The sequence below is a fragment of the Alosa pseudoharengus genome, unplaced genomic scaffold (assembly GCF_046254945.1).
Source record: "Alosa pseudoharengus isolate Yale_2024_CS ecotype anadromous, Long Island Sound unplaced genomic scaffold, YU_APseudo_1.1 YU_APseudo_1.1_scf_20, whole genome shotgun sequence".
NCBI lineage: Eukaryota > Metazoa > Chordata > Actinopteri > Clupeiformes > Clupeidae > Alosa > Alosa pseudoharengus.
In genome coordinates this window covers 30,516,963-30,531,946 of record NW_027468664.1, presented here as the reverse complement: position 1 = coordinate 30,531,946, position 14,984 = coordinate 30,516,963, and the positions used below count along the sequence as shown (strand labels likewise).

General features: G+C 43.5%; 1 protein-coding gene across 1 annotated transcript in view; it reads left to right on the top strand.

The window, feature by feature from the left end:
- The first annotated feature begins 9,196 nt into the window (after positions 1-9,196).
- The window catches only part of ptprz1b (protein tyrosine phosphatase receptor type Z1b), a 36,668-nt gene continuing 30,880 nt past the window's right edge, over positions 9,197-14,984 (top strand). The window contains exon 1 of the mRNA XM_076297221.1: positions 9,197-9,369. Within this exon, the coding sequence (XP_076153336.1) occupies positions 9,300-9,369 (70 nt within the window). The 5' untranslated portion in view covers positions 9,197-9,299. The remainder of the gene's footprint in view (positions 9,370-14,984) is intronic.

Below are 14,984 nucleotides of genomic sequence, written 5' to 3'. Positions count from 1 at the left end.
GGATTTATAGCCATTGCGTGATTTGGTGTGGGCGCAGTCTCTGCATGCTCACCAGAGTCACGTGCAGATTCCGTTGCACAATATAAGTGCAATACATGTGCTTACAGTAATACAGCTCACAGGCCTATTTAAAACCACTACCAATCAATGTTGTAAGGTAGCGTCTAATTCCAGTATTAATTTCGACTCTGCTGCAGTACAAGCTTCCTAAAAAATGTGACCATGCTTTTAGTAGGGAGGCCTATGTGTCTAATTTGGGGGCTTGTGGGATTTGCATGTTAATTTTTGGAGAGTATTATATCTTTGTTCTAGGGGTTCTTAAGAGTAAAAAAAACATGTCTCCATTTTTTTGAAGGTTTTGAAGGACCCAAATCAAAGGTCAAATTTGGTGTTTTGTCCATAAACCTCACATTGCTGGTATATTATAGCATGGGGTTTGGTGCCAAAAAGCAAAGATATTCTACAAGGTAGTGTGCCGAAGTGGACCACTTAAACAATACAACATTATAAAACATTTTCAGGCTGATGATTGATCTCTCTAATAAGAAATTGTGCCTAAAATGCTCAAAACTGTCCGATTAAAAAAAAAAATACTTCAATATCAATACTATCAATTCATGCCTATTAGTGTGCTTGAGTGTAGGCCTAGCCTGCTCTGCCAGTTCTTGTCTTCACCCATTCAGAGCACAAAGTGCAAAGATCTCTGTTAAATCAAGTTTAATAGACTTTTACATAGCTAGTACCAGCTGAAGTCTGTAAGGCCTTCCGTAGCCTATAAGTGTGAAGAAAAGAGGGTAAAAGGATCAGATAGACAAACAGACAGGTGTGTGTGTGTGTGTGTGTGTGTGTGTGTGTGTGTGTGTGTGTGTGTGTGTGTGTGTGTGTGTGTAAGAGAGAGAAAGAGAAAGAAAGACACTAGCCAGTGTATCCAGTGGCAGATATGTGTGGTGAATGACCCATCACTAGAGACATATGCCAAATTTCTTGTTTTTGTCCATGAGAGAGTATGGAGATGGTGATCACAAATCAACCAACAATTACAATGTTAGAGTGCAGTTATTTTACAACAGAACAAAGCAGTTTGGCACAGAAACTGCTACAAATCCACCTGTAACAGTGAGCATCGGCAGCATGCTTCGCTACTAGAAATCATGTGAAGCAGGCAGATCATCTTCTGCAGGTAGACCATCTTCTGAACCTGCAGCAACACCTGTAACTGCATCAAGTCCATCTAGAGGGACTTTGTACACTTGTTCAGCAGCAGCTGCTTTCAGCATAGATAAGTGCTTCTTCTGTCAGAAGCAAACAAAATAGTGTCTTCATGAGCTGTCCTCTTTTAATGCAGGCAACCAACCAAGAAATATAAGTAATATTTTGAAGTCAATGACTTTTAACAGGTAGCCAGTGTAAAAATGCTAGGGTGGGGGAAATATGTTCATATTTTTTTGTGTGTGTGAGCAGCTGCATTTTGTATAAGCTGTAAGCTCTCAAATTTTCAAGCCTAAGTAGTATGTCATGGTCTATGGTGTCAAAGGCAGCGCTAAGGTCCAGGAGGACCAGTATTGATACAAGGCTAGGTTTTTTGAGGGAGGGCTTAATAACAGATGTCTTAAACGACTGCGGTACATGCCCTGATAGCATTGAATTATTTATAATATAGAGCAAAACATTATCCAGGAAGGGGAGAGCAGTCTTAAGAAGGTGAGTAGGGATAGGGTCTAGTAGACTTATTGTAGATTTTGATGAAGAAATTGTGGAGTCTAGATCTAATATGTTTTGTATATGTAAATGAATGAAATGTTGTTTGAGGTCTCATCTGTGATTCTGTTATGTTTTCGCTATCTTTCAGCAATGGAGTGTGTATTTGGGGAAACTGATTGGTTATTGATCTTATCTCTAATTGTTTGACATACAATCATAATACTGACATACAATCATACTGTTGAAAATAACTGTTTTGTGAACTTTATTTACCATAGCCAGTGATTTAGGCGAAATGTATGGTGTTAATTACAGTGAAATATACAATTTCAAAAAAATAGGGTTGAAACAGTTAAAAAAAAATGGAGACATCATTTCCATGTTCAATGACCTCTAAAGACAGTCCAACCACTCTCCAAAAATTAACATTTCAAACCCACAGAAACCACATAGGCCCCCTGACTATTTGTTGAAAGTGAAGTGATAAAACAAACAAGCAAACAAACAAACGATCATTCCCAAAGTTTGACAAACCTGCAGTCTTAGCTTTCATACATCAAATTCAAGCAGGTGCAGAAACGTTATTGTCAAAATTATATCTCTAGATATTGTAATTTCAAATGCATCATATTACAGGACGAACATGCTGCAAAAAAAATCTGGCGACAAAATCAATGTTGAAGGCTGTAATAGCTGTAAACAAGCCCACACATTAGATGTGCACATTCTAGAGGCATCTTTGCACATTCTAGAGGCATCTTTGCACAGTGAGTGCACGATTTAGTCAAACACACAATTTAGTAAAATGACCACACAATTTAAATTGAGCACATATTCTATAGCCTGGTTAACACCAGACCATTTTTCAAATCTCTGTTGAGATTGAGAGAAATGGAACTTAAATTGGTGCATTAAACTCTTATCATATTGTTTCAGAAGGGCAGCTGAATGACATCTTTCTTGTAAACAAATGTTTTAACCCTGTCGCCATAAGCACAGCCATGTGTTGAATGCTCTATCTCCTCTTAAGCTATATCTGTCTCCCCACACCGAATAAGCGATTGTGAATGGATCCTGGATTTTTGGTGATTTGAAAACAGGTTCATCTGGGTTTACTCAGCCTATTCTCTTGATGTACAAAAAAAGTGACACCTCTGTTCCTACTAACATGATTATGTTAATTTGGATCTGGCCCAATCATCACTTAATTACCACGTAATGTATTGCACATAAGCCTATGTATGTATGTATTTATGTATGTATGTATGTATGTATGTATGTATGTATATGTCCGTATAGGCCTATACGTCTGTATGTCTGTATATCTGTATGTATGTATATATGTATTGTTCGTGAAATGTGTATTGTTCCTCTTCAATATTTTCAGCAATTCAACATTCAACCCTCTTGAATGCTTATATTAGGTTTTTACATCATATGACTTAGCCTGATCCATTTGAATACTAGTAATTAGGTTTTCAACTGTGTTCAATGTTACCTTATATCCAATGGCGGTTGGTCACTAGAGGGCACTAGGGCACCATCCTCTCTGGTCCTAAGAGCAGAACATCTACTGCAACATAAATGATTATGTATCCATACCCAAAAGGCATCTGGGAAGAGCACATGCTTAGGAAGTCACATGCTGATAATTAAATAAAGCATTAGTAATAATTGTTCATTTACGTTTTACACTTTTTTGGAAGCGAGGGGGTCCGTGTGGCTTCAGGCTGCTGTCTCCTTCTCCATAAACACATTAGAATGACAGGAGGAAATAGCATTGGCGTCTGGACCAACCGCAGCATCACCAGCAGGACCGAAGGCAGCATCAGGACCAGGAGTGTTGGGACCAGGAGTGTTAGAACCAAAGGCAGCATCAGGACCAAGAGCGTTGGGACCAGGAGTGTTGGGACAAGGAGCATCGGGATTAGGGGTGTCGGGGCCAGGAGTGTTAGAACCAAAGCATTAGGACCAAGATCAGGAGCTTCAGGGCCAGGAGTGTCAGCATCAGGAACATCGGGACCAGGAGCGTCAGGACCAGGAGCTTTGTTATGTATACCAACTGAACAACAGTCAGCATGTTCTCCCCATGATGATAGATACACCTCTTCAGCTGAATTTCAATATCTATACCTCAATGTACAGTAGGTGGCAAATGTCACTAAAACAGCAATTAATTAAAAAATGTAGGTCAGTCTCATGTGTATTGTCACTGATTTGATATTTTTTAAGACTTAAACTACTTTTGACACAACATTGCAACAATAATAACAAGCACTATATTGTGTAGGATAGTACAATTTTAAGGTGCAAATATTACAGGCATATTCATCATATCATATTATTAGATCATACAGTGGGGGAAATAAGTATTCAACATTTCAACAATGCATCAACATTTTTTTCAGTAAGTATACTTTCAGTGAGGCTATTCGCAAGGAATTTTCACCAGACATTAGTATTAATTCAGGTAATCCACACATACAAAACAATCCAAACAAAGTCCATAAGTAGAGTTATGTATAATAAAGTGAAATGACACAAGGAAAAAACTATCAAGTAAGTTACAATATTTTAAACTTCTCTGTCACTGAAGTCAGAAACCTAGCAGGAGTTACAGGAACTGAGCAGATGTGTACCCACTAACTGTTCCCTGTGTGATGACTACATGCTGCCCTGAAATGAATCCTATAGGAGTTAACCTGGGGTGGTTTGACAGCAGTTACCAAGAGTAGCCCTGATATTCATTTTTACTGATTAATTGTGAAATCTTTCATGCAGAATTACACTCTGCAAAACTGTTCCCCCTGCCAGTTCCTATACATCTAAGCCAGTGACATGCCCCCCCCCCCCTCCTAAAAAAGAAAATCAAACAAAACAAAAAAAAACCCTAACTAATGAACAACAGCAACAACAACAACAACAACAACAACAACAACAACAACAACAACAAAACCTGTAGAGCCCCTGGTAGGGCTGGCTTGTTGTTATGTGGTATGACAGTTGACGTCACCACAACCCCACAACCATGATTTGAGAAAGCAGCAAGCACTGGCAGTGTAATGTTGCCCTCCGAGAGCATGACATAAACATAATCAAAAACACCCCCCATATTTCTGAAACTCCATCAAAATGAGCAGAATCTTTTGTATTTGATAGCACATTTCAACTGTGCAAATCTAATGCTGTTCTGTGGACTGTAGAGGTGGACTTGTGTGTGTTAGCACCACAGCGCCAGACACAAATTGCTCCCAAGGAGGTGACTTATCAGAGGTTGAGTGTTACCAGGACTGGCAGCCAATTTGATCGACTGTTCCAAGTGCCAAGAGGGAAGCCATTGTTTCAATATATTCAATTCATTACCTCGGTAAAATCATTTTATACTTGTGAATATTGCTGCTTGGAACCCTACCTTCAAAAGAGATTTATTGTGTTAGTACAATAGATTTTGTAAAACATTTCAGAAATAACAGAACTGTTATTGCAGTGCTAATATTATCTGTATACAGAAATATGTTTTGCCCATGAAAACACTTGCAACAACTACACGTTTTTAAAAAGATTTTCTCTCACTGGCAAGATATATATAATATTGACACAGAATATTTTTTTGGGTAAAAAATCAAACCCCAGATTGTGCCTTTATGTTTCCGACAGGGTTTCCTCGTCAGTTGTCAAGGGCCCGAGCAAAGACATAGTTTAGCTGTATGTAGTTTTCCATGGCTTCACTTGGCCTTTACCCCTACAATTTGCCTGTTGCTAGGGAACTCCTCCGAAGCCCCAGATGAGATGAGTAGTCAGCTCGTCCTGGTGGCATGGCTGTGCTTTGTGCTTCTCTTCAATTACACGCTGCACACAAGTTGTGCTCATCTACTAATTGGTACAGAGGCTGCTGAGGACGTTCTGTGATCTTGCTAAATGTGTTGTTGTTTTGTGTGACCATCTCTATGATAAGTAATGTTACTACACTGGCCGTGGGTAGAATGAAAAATAAATATTTAGACTAATTTATGTTCGCTTTTAAAGTGCAAGGCTGGTATGGAAGGAATGTGAGCGCGCTCACACTGTGACTGCTTATGTCCCTGTGGGTTGTCTATTGAGGGTTATTGAGTGACAGCTCATCAAAGGCTGAGGCCCATGTGTGTTCCCCCTGCCTTTGGATGAAAAGAATCACAAGCCTGACTTATTTTATTTGTGTGTGTGTGTGTGTGTGTGTGTGTGTGTGTGTGTGTGTGTGTGTGTGTGTGTGTGTGTGTGTGTGTGTGTGTCTGTCTGTCTGTCTGTCTGTCTGTGTCTGTATGAGTGTTTGTATGTGTGTGTGTGTGTGTGTGTGTGTAGCTGGGGGAGGCTGTATGTCTGCATGTGTGTGTGATGATCACACACTGTGTGTGTGTGTGTGAGAGAGAGAGAGATGAGCCTTGATCTTTCTTCTCTTTGTAATTCTCTGGAGGAAAAGGCAGACATAACAGACCCAATGTTGCGCTGACATGAAGATCCTGATGTAAACAAATCTAAAGTGGAAATATTCAGGGGTGAATTACAATTTTTAACCCAAGGTCAGATGAGCAGAGGAGATGTTTGTGCTTACGTGGCATTATATACTGGAATAGGATAAGGGCGTTTTGTAATAAAAGTACAATCACAAACTTATTTCGGCATCAGTTTCTATGTATTTGAGATTGTCTCCTGAATAACGTGGTTTTCATGCATTTTTTTTATAGTTTTATATACATGTCAGTGATTTTTCTTGTGTATTGACATTTTTGTGAATCTTTCTGTATGAGAGCAAAGTGTGTGTTGTATGTTTTTCTGTGAGAGCAAAGTGTGTGTTGTATATTGTTTATTTATAGTGGTGTGTGTGTGTTTAAAAGGCAGAGAGCGGTTTGATGTTTGTGTGTGTGTTGTATGTACATGTGTCTTTGTGTGTGTGTGTGTGTGTGAGAGAGAGAGAGGGAGAGAGCCAGACAGAGTGTGTGTGGACGCTGTGAGTGTGTGTGTGTCATAATCCTCGCTTGATCGCTCATCTTGTCGCTGATGCTCTGGGGGAGGCCGAGACAGCAGTCTGAGCCGGCGCCGGCATAGAGGTCCCGATGAAAGCCCTCTTGCAGTCCTCTACACAGGCGCCCCTCTCTGGGCAGCGGGATCCCTGATGTTGCGTGGCAAGGACTCGCCCTCCACCGCCACTGAGACATGTGAATGGACGGCAGCAGTGCACTCAGCGGTATGGAGAGATCTCCATTCTCCAATGACCGCATCATTTCTCATACGCTTTAAAAGGATGCACAGTTTGCTTCCTAAGAAGGTTATACGATGCTAAAGTAAATGTTATTGTTCGGCGAATCAAGAGACTATGTCTGTGGCGGCCATAGATGGCTCTTTAGGCTGAGTAGAATCTGTGCTTGGAGAAGCACTTGTTAAATTGGATGTAACGTCAGTGTCAATGTTACACACAAGGGAATTCGAACACATGTCCGCATAGGTTCTTGCATAATTATGTCCACCACAACCCTCGAGAGGATATTATGTATGGCCTCAGAGCACCCTGGGGCTAGCGTTTTTTTGTGTACTAGCCTGCTAACACGCTCTGCTGTGATTCACTGTGACAGACATTGATTTCTCGGTGGTGCGGTTAAGTGTGCGGGATATTGAACTTCAGCTGCACAGCTGTTTGTCAATACCACGGACAATAGTGGACCGCTATTGTCAGTCCACCAGCAAGGAAAGTGATGGGGAGGGCCTTGGTCTTTTCTCTGGGGCGGAAGGTTCAAGAGAAGAAACTGCAGTCTAGAAAGAGCAACACCCCTGAATGGACACAATGGGTGAATAACACCAAGCCAACCCTTGGATAAAAGCTTCCACAGTGTTAGAAATAGACTTTCTTTAGAAAGTGCACCTTTTAAATGCTTCAGTGGGACTCATTGACCGCTATGGGAAAAGCTTGGTTTACTGACATGTTTCCCGACTGTTGTTTACTTGTTGCCTTTCATTCTTCTCCCATGGTTTAGATATTTATCAGCCGCAACTCTACACCAAGGTGTGGTGAGTGTACCCTTGGAGTGATGCTAGGATCCATTATTGTCACGTTGTTTACTGTCCAATGCCCTCTTTCTCCTCCATGTCGTAATTGATCCTGTCAGAGTGAGTCGAAATCTCTCACCAAAAACCCAGGCACTCCTTCAACAAGTAACCAAATATGCCCCTTGTGGTTCCTGGTTGTTCTATTCCGGTTTGGAAAACTTGCAAGAAGCATCTTCAGTCTCCCGTCTCCACACCTGTATCCCCTGTCGGTTCATGGGAAGGAAGTCTTCTCATGGCAAGTCCCCTTTCAGTGAGTCACGGACCCCATGCTCAGTGCGTTTTCCCATCAGCCAGTCCTGTGTGAGCCGCTTTTGTTATAAATCACAAGTGTTTTTGCAGCCTGCCAAATTGTATGCCATTGTTCCACTCAAATGCTGCTGGCTTTGATAACAACCTACCTGTTTGGAATCAGCCTGGAGCTTGGGGCTTTCACCCCTGTGTCAGGTGTTTTTCTAGGCCTATCACAGGAATGATGGATGTCATACATTGTGTCTGCAAACTCACACAGCTGAGCATTGCACTTGATTCCTGTTTTGAAAATAATATGACTGAGTTGATAAAAAAAACATCCCTTTAAAAACATCCCTTTAATCAACTAAAGTTTAAAGACTTGCGCTAGGTTTATTTAAGCACACAGTCAATGCATCTCTAGTGATACTGTTGATCAACAGGTTGTTTTGTCTACTGCTCTTGGCATAATTACTCGCGTCTCCAACAACAAGGCTCTTTTCTATGCCTTTATTTGTCAGAGAGAGGAAAAGTGCTCTGTTTCCAGTTCCTTTGGGGAGAGAAAATGTGGTCGAAGAAGTGGAATGGGGATCCTGCATAAATTAAAGATAATCTCTGTTAAGATATGTTAATGTATGCACTAAAAGGATAACAAGAAGAGAGCTTGAAAGCAATATGTTACCTTGTGTTTTTCTTCATTTAGTTAGGCCACTTGTCAGGGCTGTAAACTGTGTACACTGTAGCCTACAACTCTTTAGGGGTCAGGAAATTATTCTGAATTCATCAATTGGGTTTCACATTTCTCTAGGGTTGACAAAGCTAGCCTACTTGGTGAAGTTGTAAACTATGTATGAAAATTATGTTATAAACATGTTCCTCTGTATAGTCTTCATTATAGTCTCGACGTGTCATTGTCTCAATCGTTGTCATTGTATAATTTCTGCCATACGTACATAAACTAGGCTACCCGTTGACCTATCGCCACTCTCCTATCGTGGGATTGTCCATGTGGATGTGTCTCCGTTGGCAACCGAGTGCGCGTTAGCGTAAAAAAGTGAACTGTGGGCGGCGCGCGCACGCAATCTTTCTCCCTGCTTTTTCTTGCCAGTAGAGCAGCGACCGTATGTATGGGAGCGCACTGGAGTAGGGAGACGGCTTGGAGCCCATCGAGACCCGGTGATAGTCGGCATGAAGCAAGTGTAGCATCCTCGCTTGAATCGAGGCTTCCCTTATATTTTTTAGAGATTAGCGGTTAAATTCTGCTGACCACATTTTTGTGGTTTACACTGGAGATGAAAATGGAGGTGTCCACAAAACAATTTTATGTTCTGATTGCACATCTTTGGATCGTCTGTCAAATAGGTAAGCGTGCGGAGGATTGAATGTAGACTATGGTAACAGAAATTCATGTTTGCATTTTTCTAAAAGTGTAAAGTTGATGTGCTATTTATGTTTACTCCGGATTTTTTTGGTTGAGGCACATCAGGACTTCAAAGGGCACGTCTGTCCTGTTATGTCGATGTTGGTGTTAATGCCTATGTGCAGTGATTAGATGTACTAGATTGCGTGCCACAACATCCCTGTTATTATGGTAAATCATGGAAATACTGTCCAGTTGCAGTACAAACAAGTGTGTGTTTAATGTTTATGTAAATCAAATACAACCTATTACAGTCAGCGAACCTTGAAGATTCTCCTCTTCTCTTCACTAACAAGTATTTTGAGATATTTTGGAGAAACTTTCCATCAATCCACATGTGTCTACATACTCAGCTGCAGTGTTCTGAATGAACTAGGTAAAATGTTCTCTTTATATTGTTTTCCACTTGTTTCAACATGCTTTTCTGTGATCTTTTATGGAGGGCTTTGGATTAACTTTGATTACCACAGAGGGAAGGCACGTCTGAGCAATCTAAAGTAAAGCATAAAGCTTATGTTTGAAAAGGCATCACAGTCATCTTGCACATTGTAGAGCATGTTCTTCTTAAAAATCTCACTCCTTCTTTTGTAGTCAAAATAAACATAGTTCAATGCATTCTGAGATCCACAGGAGGAATATAGATTATAGTCTTAGCCATGAGCTGAGGGTCCACTGTCAAGCCATCCATACCATCATCCACCATCTGTTCTGGCATTGAACCTGCCACTGATATGGCTTACTGTGCATTTGTCATGTATAACATATTGCTTCAAGTCTCTGTGTAATCGCATGTCATTCATGCCAGTTTTTCCAGCTTGTCATCGTCGTCTCTGCTGTTCAGTCCAACCCAACCACAATGTCTTCCATTGTCCGAACCACGTGCTCTCACATTTGTCAAATTACCACTGGCATTAGATGTCCAGTTCTCCTGGATGTTTTTTTTTTGTTCTCTGCTTCCTTCCGTCAGCCAGACTCTGAGCTGTAGCTGTGCAGCTGCCAGGGCCGGATTTTGGGTTGTGTTGTGGAGCTGGCAAACGGGTCCGCTGGTGCTGGATGGTGGAGTCGCAAGGGGCAAAAGGGGAAACCCCACTGGGCGAGGGCAACCAAAACCAAACATTCGATAAATGCCAAGGGCAGCTCTGCGTGTCAGCCCCCCAACTGTCTGCATGCCATGATGGGTATCATGATGACTGCAGGGCATGATGGGTATCATGATGACTGCAGGGCATGATGGGTATCATGATGACTGCAGGGCATGGCTCCTGCTCCTGCTCCATGCTGCAGCCACACTGGACGGGGCCTGGTGACCCTGCGTCATGTATCTAAATAAACGGATTGTGATTTGGCGGATTGGGGAGGGCAACAGTCGTGGTATTGAATGTCTGGCATGGGCTGATTACCTTCCTATCACACTCAGTGCACGTGCAGTAACACCCCTTGCATTGACATGGTGCAGGCAGCACGGGCAATCAATCCAAAGTCCTGCTGACTGCAAACATAGTTTAACGTTAAAATCAATGATGCGCGGCCGACACGTGATTGAGGATGAGCCGCTCTCTAAAATGTCCCCATTCAACCCCTCAGTGTCTGTATGGGTTCAGTCCACTGCTTGTGTGAACCGTAAAGGTCTGGCAACAAGTGGGTGCCAAGCCTGAGTAAAAATGTGGAAACGATGTGGAGTGCCACTGCTGATGTTTACATGGTGTGATGGGCCGTGGCATTGGCAAGACAAACAGGATCTTCTTCCTAAACAATGCTCTTATCTAAATGGTCCGGTAAACTGTACTGGACAGGGCAAGGCTAGAAATCTGGAGCATCATCAGGATGTGGTTATGGGAGGCCGTGCTTCCACAAGACAGCCACTGTCCTATCTCTTGGCTTCACTGGTATTTGGCTACAGTAGCCCATAATCTGTACCTTCATGTTTTAAGACAGTCCGATATGCAAAATGGATGAAGGCAATTAACAGTGCAGGTTCATTATATTTAATTACATTTAATTAAACTCCCAGTGTCTAACCATAGCTCAGCAAAAAATAATTTTGATCTACGCTCTGCAAAAGGTTGCATGTTATGCAGAGCGGTGCTTTGGGAAATTCAAAAGGGCTAAACATCAGTGCAAAAATCATTCCATGTCTTAAAGGTCATGTATTGATTTGAATGTATTTGACATTGGACAGTGGATGGTGTCCTGGTTACTTAGAGCATTTTTCTCCCCTTCTTCTTTTCTCGTGTGGTGAGTGAGTAGGTAATGGATTTGCTTTTGATGTCGATTCCTCAGGTGGCATTGTAACCTAGGGCAGAAGCTGGATGCAGTTGATGCTACCGAGCAGAAGCTGTTTTGTGTACGTGCTATTTCTGTGCTGGTTTCTGTCTGTGTTTGTGCCAGTCGAGGGGATAGTGTGTGCAGGCATTCTTTGGAAACAACACAGATGGAGAAAAGCTGTGTGAGTAACACATTCAGCAACCCCCACCACCCCCAACACACACACACACACACACACACACACACACACACACACACACACACACACACACACACACACACACTGTGTCCAGTGATGTGAAAATACACCCCTGTTGGGACGAAAATTATGGATCTATGGCAATGCCAGCAGTCGATGCCTCATCAGACCTCGAAAATATTAAATAGAATGGGCTAAAAAAGAAATGTAAAAATCTTTTTGGCATTGCTGTTTCCATAGCAACGCGGGTAAACCAGCAAGATGCTGGGGCCAGAGAGGACGAGGAAAAGGAAAAATCCATGGCGAATCAAGTAGAGAGGCGGCATGGGAATTATTTCTGCTGATTTATTTGCGTTTTCTTTTTTTTTTTTTTTTAAATTTGGATTCCCTGCAGAGCAGTTTCTCTCCGCTGATTAAATACAATCTGTGCTCCTAAAAGAGGAAGCCCTGAAACAGAACAAATCCGACAGACCCTTAAGCCGGCCAACTGCTTTGCTTTCCCCACGCTTGCTGAGGCTCCTTTGTGCCGTGCTGCTTGTGCCCTCCAAGCGGATAAGATGAGACCCCCCCCCCCACGCTTCTCTCCTTGATTGTTTGGACTGTGTGGTGCTTAGCACAGGTCCGCAGTGTCTAATTTGGAAAACATGATCTTCATGGCTGCAGCAGTCTATTTACCCAGTTGTAAACATTTTGTCTTTCCCTCAGAGACTTTATTTTGGTGAGGCAAACTATCACTGGGGGGGGGGGTTTATGAAGCCCAAAAAATGCCTGAAAAATAACTTTTGTTTTTCTCTCCCGCGTACATCAGACTTACTCTTCCTCTCAGGAGTTTTCCTTTCATCTAAAAGCTCTGTGGCTATTGCACGAGTGCTGCGGTGTGGTGTAGGCAGGGGAGCGTGGAGGAACCGTTGGTCCTGAGAGCTGCTTTTGAGTGCCCTGCAGCACCCAGAACATCCTGCCTAAATCATCCCGCGGCCCTAGTGTAAATGTTTAGAGACGAAGCAGCAACGGGACGACGGAGCACATGGCAGCGTGCCTGCGGCGAGCGAAAAAAGAAGCATTTCTCTCTCTCTCTCTCTCCCCTCTTGACTTTCAGGAAGTCGGGATCTGGAGTTACACTCCGCGGACAATAAGTGGGATTTGTCTGTGAAGTCACAAAAAGGCGACACTTTTTTTTTGTTTAAAAAAAAAAAAAAAGGATTTGGCTTGGCCTTTCCTGGCTTTTGGGGGAAGTCCGGTCAGGGGGTCTCTAAGACAGGGAACAGAGAGGGTTTGAAAAGAGAGACAAGAAAACGAGGGATGAAGAAAGGGAGAGGGTCTCACTCTGGTCTCGCCCCCCGTATAAACGAGATGGAGTCTCCGGGACCCCTCAGTGAAAGGTGAGGGGCAGAGTCTGTAACCATGGAGATGGACAGAGGGAGCGGAGGAAGTCGCCGGTGGCCGGGCGCCACCGGGAGGGATTGTCTGTTGTCAGGGCGCCTGCTCTGGCACGTCCGGCGACGACGAGAGAGCGAGCGGAGACCTACGCGCCGTCAGACGCGGTCTGCAAGCCTGGCAGCAAGAGAGCTGGACAATACACACACACACGCACGCGCAACACACACACATACACACACATACACACGCATGCACGCACGCACGCACGCATACACATACATGCACACACACACACACACACACAGACACATACATAGACACACACATGCACACACAGACACACATACACATACACACACAGACACACACACACACACACACACACACCCTCTACCTCTCGTCTCTCCCTCACTTTCTCCCTCAATTCCCTCTTCTCTCCCACCCCCCCTCTCATCCTTTCTGTCTCTTATTCACCCTCTCTTTCTCTCTCTCTCTCCATCTCTCTATTCCTCTGTTTGTTTTCATCCTGTGTTTATCTCTGTCTACTTCTCTGCCAGCAGTCAGCCCACTGGCCTCCTAGAGAATGACCTCATCATTATAAGCACTCGCAGCGCGTAACTCATTGTAAAATGCTGAATGCGTAGAGCCCACTGAGTTACTACGAGGGAGGCGGGAGATAGAGTCTCACTGTCCGACAGTGACAGCGGATACCTGGCGCACACAGAAAATGTTGCGCCGCATGCTTCTACGTCTAAAAAAGCTCCGTATTCATCCATCGCTAAGAGCGCGCCGCTCAGCCAAACCCCTGGGGGATCTTCCGATCGCTAACTAATTTATGATCTCTTCCTGTGATGCGGCCTGTTTTCTCAGATGCTGGAACTCAGAAAACATGGTGTTTGTTATTTTAGGCTCTCTCTTTTCGCCCCCCCACAATCCCTTCCCCCCCCACCCATCAGGGACGTCTCACGCAAGTAGTGGAGATTTACGGGAGCTTTTAAAGAGGACAAAAAAAAAGCAGAGGAGTGAAATGGTTTGTGGTTTCATGGTGTATTAGAGAATGTGGGAGAGTGAAAGCAAACAGTGCCACTGGCCTGGTTTTTGCAGGCTCGACTGGGCAGTTTGCGGATGTTATTTATGGACGCTCGGAGAGAGCTGTCCTGAAATCCTACTCCACTTCAAGAGGGCACGAGACGCGGTGACAAAACTAGAGGCCTGGAGAGCTGGCGTGGCGAGGTCTTGGCTAGCCTGGGTGTCGTCACCGCACGCTTGGCGGCATGTTCCTTGAAAACAGACTCGGGTACATACATAAGAGGCACTTCATCGCAGGTAACTCAACTCCGTGGATCTGGAGCAAGGCATGCTGGGAAGGCCTGTGGGGAGGGGGCACTGCTGTCTGAAGAGTATGTAAAAGCCCAGCTGTTCTGAAGCATTACCACCTCCAACTGCAGACCCGCGCATTCTCACGGTTACTGCATGTCATTGGTCCCCCAACACCCCCATCAACAGCTGGGTGTGCACATATGTACCCCCACCCATACCCATACACACACACACACACACACACACACACACACACACACACACACACACACACCCTTACAAACTTACAAACTTACTAACACATGCAAAAGGTCACAACAAACCATACGCAATAACAGTCACACAGATGTTTGATCACCTATGGATACTCACACAACACACACACACACAAACACA